This window comes from Crotalus tigris, unplaced genomic scaffold (assembly GCF_016545835.1).
Source record: "Crotalus tigris isolate CLP2741 ecotype Arizona unplaced genomic scaffold, ASM1654583v1 scf7180000024388.1695876, whole genome shotgun sequence".
NCBI classification, from domain to species: Eukaryota; Metazoa; Chordata; class Lepidosauria; order Squamata; family Viperidae; genus Crotalus; species Crotalus tigris.
Genome location: NW_024100558.1, coordinates 1,620,316 through 1,627,070, shown reverse-complemented (window position 1 = coordinate 1,627,070; position 6,755 = coordinate 1,620,316). Strand labels below are relative to the sequence as shown.

At 35.1% G+C, this 6,755-nt stretch overlaps 1 protein-coding gene across 1 annotated transcript; it reads right to left on the bottom strand.

Moving 5' to 3' along the window:
* Positions 1-478: 478 nt before the first annotated feature.
* LOC120301641 (zinc finger BED domain-containing protein 5-like) lies at positions 479-2,749 on the bottom strand. Its single transcript, XM_039329136.1, has one exon. The coding sequence runs from the start codon at positions 2,240-2,242 to the stop codon at positions 479-481; it is 1,764 nt and encodes a 587-aa protein (XP_039185070.1). The 5' UTR covers positions 2,243-2,749.
* Between the last annotated feature and the right edge of the window lie 4,006 nt (positions 2,750-6,755).

Below are 6,755 nucleotides of genomic sequence, written 5' to 3'. Positions count from 1 at the left end.
GTTTTTAATTGCATAATGTTTCTGACATGCATGAATTCAAAAAGGCTAAAAATGTTTTGCTGCTGATTTTCATTTGTATTCAATGTCCAATGCAGCTCACTGCAGTGTCCAATAATAGTCAGCTGGCATTGATGGATTCCAGTTGTCCTGATACTGTTTTTTCCATTGTGGCAATGTCCTAGTGCAGTGTTTCCCAAACTTTTGACATATGTGTACCCCTTCTATAATTTTTGTAACGCTGAGTACCCCTCATAAAAAACATATGCTTTAATAAAAATCAAAATATATTTATTTTTTATTTTTTTTGTACATACACAAAATAAACGAAAGTTATATTATAAAGAACATTTATTTGATTCAATGAGAAGGATGAAATTGTTTATGTTGAGATGACAGATCATCATAATTTGGTTCTCTGGTTGTTAATTTTAATCTGAGATGCAATTCCACATCCAATAGTCTGTTCCTTTTTTTCGACTTAATGTCTACAAATGCAGAAAAAGCAACTTCGCATAAATATGAAGTTGGAAAAGGCAAGATGTATTTCAGGACTTTTTCTGTTAAAACCGGATACACATGTTGCATTTGTACACTCCTTATGTTTATTTCTCAAGAAAGCTAACTCCAACAATTGCTCTTCTTCCGCATTCAACAAACCTTCTGGCATGGATGTTGTGTTAATGTTGAACGGATATCTTATCCATTCAATATTTTCGTTTAAATCAGGGAAATAGTTTTTCAAGCCAACTTGCAAATTCTCCAAATGCTGTATTATGCATTTCAAAGTATCAGCCTCAATTTTAGTAGCCAAACTTGTTATAAACTCATGAAGAGAGGGAAACGAGTCTACTTCTCCATTACCAACTCTCTTTTGCCATAAATTTAGTTTTGTGATGGTAGCGTTCACTTTATCTTGAACGTGAAACAATGAAATTTCTTTGCCTTGTAACGATAAGTTGAGGCAATTTAAAACAGAGAATATATCTGCTAAGTATGCTAGTTTACAAAGCCATTTCCAGTCATGTAAATAATTTCTCAACTCAAATCTATCATTAAGAAAGCATTGAAGTTCATGTCTAAGTTCGAACAATCGGTTTAGAATTTTTCCCCGAGATAGCCAACGAACATCGATATGAAAAAGCAGCTGGGTATGACTACTTCCCATTTCTTCACATATTTGCAAAAAAAGTCGTGCATTCAAAGGGCGGCTTTTAATGTAGTTAATGATTTTCACGCTTTCCTCCAGAACTTTCTGTAGATCAGCGGGCATCTTACGTGTTGCCAAAGCCTCTCTGTGTATGCAACAATGTGTGGATATGACATTTGGAGCAACATTTTGAATTCTTGCAATGAGTCCTTTATTAATTCCGACCATACTTTTTGCTCCATCTGTGCTTATTCCAACACATCTATTCCAATCAATTTTGTTCTCTTGCATAAATGTATTCATAACATTAAAGATATCTTCTCCTGTTGTGTGACCTAATAAAGGCTGGCAAAATAAAAAGTTGTCATGAATTTCTTGATTTTTTTTGTATCTAACAAACGCCATAAGATTTGCAAAATTCGCAATGTCGGTGGACTCATCGACTTGCAATGCATAATAACGACTTTGAGAAATATCAGATAATAACATCTGTTTTACATTATTAGACATATCAATGATTTGTTGATGAACTGTATTATTTGAGAGAGGAATGCGGTCAAAAGTTTGTTTCGCTCTATCTCCTATCATTACTTCTGCCATTATCTTGGCTGCAGGCTTGATTAAAATTTTGCCAATGGTTTCCGCTGCACTACATTTGGCAATTAAAAGTGACACGCGATACGAAGCTTCTAGTATTTTTTGATTGTCACCTCCCGTCAAACCCTGCATTACTTTTTGAGACTGATTTAAACCCTTAAGTTTATTTTCAAAAAAATCTATGGGTTTATCTTTGTACTGATTATGGTTTGTCTCAAAATGGCGCTTTAAGTTGGATGGTTTCATGCTTTCATTTGTTAGATTTTCAAAACAAATGACACAAAGTGGAATAGGCTCATTTTCATCTCCAGTCCATGAGAATCCAAATTTAAGATATTCTTTGTCGTACTTGCGAGTTTTCCTTGCTTTTTTTTTAACAGGTTCTTTCAGAATTGAAATTGATTCGTCGTTAATTTCATTATTTCCTGTTCGTTGATTGCTATTACAATCATTACTTTCTTTCGGTTTAGTAGTTCCAGATTTCAACCAGCGATCCATAATCTCTGTTAGGGATAAAAACTGTATTTTATAAAAAGAATCAAAATCAGTGGAACTTACTAAAGCGATAACAGGCGCCCGGAACTAACTATTAAAGAAGTAAGTTGTCTCTATAACGAAGTGCAGTATATTCATGCCATGTCACGCCTCACAAGATTGTCTAACTGTTGATAACACTGCAATTCTCCGGCTTTTAAACAGCTCCGAGGCTCAACATTAACTGTTAATGTTCCCGCAGTTTAAAAATGGCCGAACCAGAGCTGCGCGAAGGATGCGCAGAAGTTCCCGTCATAATGAGTTGCGATACGATGTATGATGGCCCCAGTTCCCATGTAAAAACTGTGATACGCGCCTATTTCTTTCTTTGTTCTGTGGGCGCAGCTAAGCACGGTGCAGTGGATATTCCATGTGATCCCCACTAAACTCCGGTGCAACGCGTACCCCCACCAAACTCTTCCTGTACCCCTGGGGGTATGCATACCACACTTTGGGAAACACTGTCCTAGTGAAACCCTTCCCCATGTTTATCACAGACTGCACCTAGATTTTCAGCAAAAACATCCAAGTGTAAATGCAGAAAATGAATTTTCAGTGACATATTAAACTTCTTACAGCATAAAAGACCATGATGTGTGTCACTCAGATGAATGTAGATTGGTGTTTTGTAGTTGCCAAAAAAATTCTTAACAACATCCTTGAATGTTTCCATGTGGTTTTCTCTGCCCCTACTAACAGATCTTTGAACGGCTTGTCATTGCTAATGTATCTGATCTGTGGACCAATAAAAATGCTTTTCTTGAAACCAAATTCTTTCAGAGTGGCCATTTCCTTTTAATATAATGTGACTGTTTTTGACAGCTGTCCCATTCAACAGTACCTGCTATATTCAACCTGCCTTCCAAGCATCAGACCCAGTACTTTTAGATCTCCACTGATATTCTAGTTGCACTTGGTGTACTGGATGTGCTTTAACAACAGTTGCAATATTTTCATATATTTCTTTCATGTGTGCAGCATAGCCAACAGGTACTGAACGCTATACATTGCCATTGTGTAAAAACAGGAGTTTTCTATAAAATGGTAAGCGATATGTTAAAAAAACCAGATTATTTTCATAATTAATAGCCAAAAATCTATAAGATACATCCTAAAGTATTCAGGAATAAAAATATCTGTTATCCAGTGAATTGTCAAGGAAAACTGAAATGTTTCTTCATTTTCTTATTATTGTTATTCCTTATATAAAGTTTTTGGTGATTTATTATTTTCTATATATCTATTCCATCTGTTTATCCAGGTAAAAATGCAGCATAATACTATTGGCATATTTCATATTGGACAATAATCAAATTAGTTTATTCAGAATGTTGTTATTTAGTATTCTTAAGTTCTATAATAAATTTGTAGGTATGGACACACAAGATCAGATACTGTGAAAAAAGTAATACTTCTGAATGTTGCTAGTTCTGCTTCATATATTATCTCTTGTGACAAACAGCTGTTTAGAATGATAACACTGCTGGGATATATCAGTTGGACTAATTATTTCAGTGAAACATAATATTTGTAAAGAAACCCTAGAAAAACAGTGTGAAAAGGAACAGATGAGCTTGATTGTGAAAATGAGCATAAGAATTACTTTTATCTTCTGTATATTATGAAATTTAAAAAGACACACATTAAAGCTGTCTGGTAATCCACAGAGGCCCCAGTCCTACCAACAGAAGTTAGCACATTTTACTGAAAAGACACTTCAGGGTAATTTTAGCCATCACATTTCTTTTCAATGATCTATAGCCTTTGTTTAGTAATACTAAATATTTAGATTCTCATATGAAAGAAAACAACCAAAATGCTATAAACACTGCAACCTGTTATTGTGACTTGAAAAATAACTTTCCAACATTATGTTCGATTTCCAGATTGCAGTTAGCTTATGTTATTTTATACTGCAGTACTGGTGCAATGGCATAGCATAGCATAGTATAACAAGAATGTTGCACAAAAGACTTAATTGTTTGAGGGAGAAGAGGAATGAAAAGGAGAAAACATATGTTCAGCTGATTGCGCAATTTGCTTCCAAATGCTACACTATAAAACTCAGCTTGGGTGAAATACTAGAAATAACCATCAAGATCACTGTGTTCTTTTTTAGAAAATAATTATGCAGAAATGGGAGAAAGGTCTAGCTCACAACATTGAACCTGGGCAAGACTCTTTTTCTATACCAAGTCAAGGTACCTCAAAGTCAATTGTCAGGTAAAGTTATTTTAATTAATGATGCAAACAAACAGTCATCTTTCTATAAGTATTGTCTAGTCATAATGTATTATGTATAACTATGTTTCATAACACACTAGATAAGCTGCCTGAGACAATTGTCTTGCTATATCTGATGTTAGGAATGACTTCTTTAAAAGTTTAAAATTAAGAGGTTAGAAATTTAATGTTCTATAATTTTAAAAAAGATTTGAGCTACTTAATGATGTAGGGAATAATTTTGTATCAGAGTAACTATGCAGAATATTGACTGGTTTCTGGGTAGAACAGCTGAATGAGCTTAGAAGAGGAAGAATATTCTAAATTGCCTTTATGTTCTTGTCTTTCCTTGAATACCAGTGGTCTTTTTTCACAAAACCATTGTCTTCTTTTAGGAACCATTGGCATTATTCTTCATTATCTTCATTTGCCCTCACTGGCATGATTTGACTCTGCTATCAAATCAGCAACTAATGAAGCTGTAAAGAGATTTACTTTGGATTCTAGAAGCATTGCCATGCCATGAACATTTCGACCTCCTTTCCTTTTCAATACTCAGAAAATGTGAAAAAGAAAAGCACATCCACATGGAAGAAAATGTTTAGGAAATTTCAGCTCAGCAGAACTACACCAAAAATATTCTGAAATCCAATAAAGACAAAAATTACTTTTAAGTTAGAAATTATATCTCTAACTGTCTTAAATATATCTTTATGAACTCTATATTTCTTATACATTAAGGCCATTCTCTAAAATTTCATGTTTCTTCATACTACTGAATATGAATTTCTTCATATTACTTAAATTATAAAAACTCTAGTCAGTTCACAGTCCTTAAGCCATTGTATTTCTTTAAACCAGTGTGTTTATTTTTGTGTAGCCATACAAAAATATGTATGGCTATAAGTGGATATGACACAAATTTATGCCTCTATTTCATTTGATTCTATTTGTTCCTAAAATTATTTAATATAATGTCTAAATGAAATAGCTGATAACATATTAATTTATGTCTTGTTATTAACCACTTTACAAGACAAGTGTTATAGATATATACTTTGTTGATCACCATCCATAAGGTGACCAACTGTCCTCCTTTAGGTAGGAACTCCTTTTGTGAGTTCTGTCCTCCCTCGAAAAGTGTCCTTCTACATGTTCTCCTTTTCGATATTTAAAGACTAATCTGCATGGCTTTTTTTCCCTTATAAAACACTCAGAACGGCGTTCCGGCATCTTTTTTTGATGTTTTTTTTTTCAACTTTTGCATGAGCTGTGCTACTCCCCCTATTGGCTTTCGAAAGCCAATAGGAATTGCTGCTGAGCACACCAAAACACCCAGCCGGCAAACTAAGTTGTCTACAGTGAAGGCGAATTGGCAGGAACTTTGCATCCCTCCCTGCTACCCAACTACACCATCTCCTACTTAGTCCTGAAGATATGTGGAGGAAACTGGAGTGGCGATGTCACAGTAACTTTCTCTTGATCTTCGGCCCTGCTAGGGCAATAATGGCTGTGGGCGCAAGAGTCAGGGCCGTCGGGGCTGCTGTGGGCGAGGGTGTGAGGGGTGGCAGTGGCTGGCTGCCCCCCATGCTGTGGGAGCCGCGAGGCCTGCTCTACATGGGACTGCGCAGGGTGTGCGGTAGTGCCTACTCTACACGGTGGGGCAGCAGTGCTGGCGGGGTGGCTGCGGGTGGGGGCATGGCATGTAAGCATAATTACAATATAAAATGTTATTGTTACAAATGTTTTTATTATGCATTTATCATATTATAGTGTATTCTGTATTATTATTGCAATGAATAAAATGTTTCTTTTATTTACGATATTTTTTTCTACAATTTATTTGTGTCCTCCTTTTCATTGTAAAAAAGTTAGTCACCTTACCATACAGAATGCAGCTCATGAAGATTAACAATATAAAACTGGTAATTCTTTCACAGTAGTGCATTAAATGAAAACATTCACTTCAACATGCTTATTAAACGACTTCAAAATAGTACTAATTTACTGAGCAGCTAGTCAAGAAAGAATAGTGGAAGCAAATTATTTAAGTGTCATTGCTTTTGGCCAGCCTAAAAATCATTGGTTAGATATGTGCATGGATGCTCACTTTTTGTTGCTCACTCTATCTGGTTTATTGTAAAGAAATGCCAGCACTGTCAGTTTTCGTACAATAAGAACAGAATATCTTGTCTAGGTATTTATCTAACTGTTCATATGGTACAGGACAGAAAATGCCATTATATTCTATAAT

What these genes read in the sequence shown, in the direction of transcription:
- LOC120301641 (XM_039329136.1), bottom strand. Translation starts at nt 2,242, where the DNA reads ATGGATCGCTGGTTGAAATCTGGAACTACTAAACCGAAAGAAAGTAAT.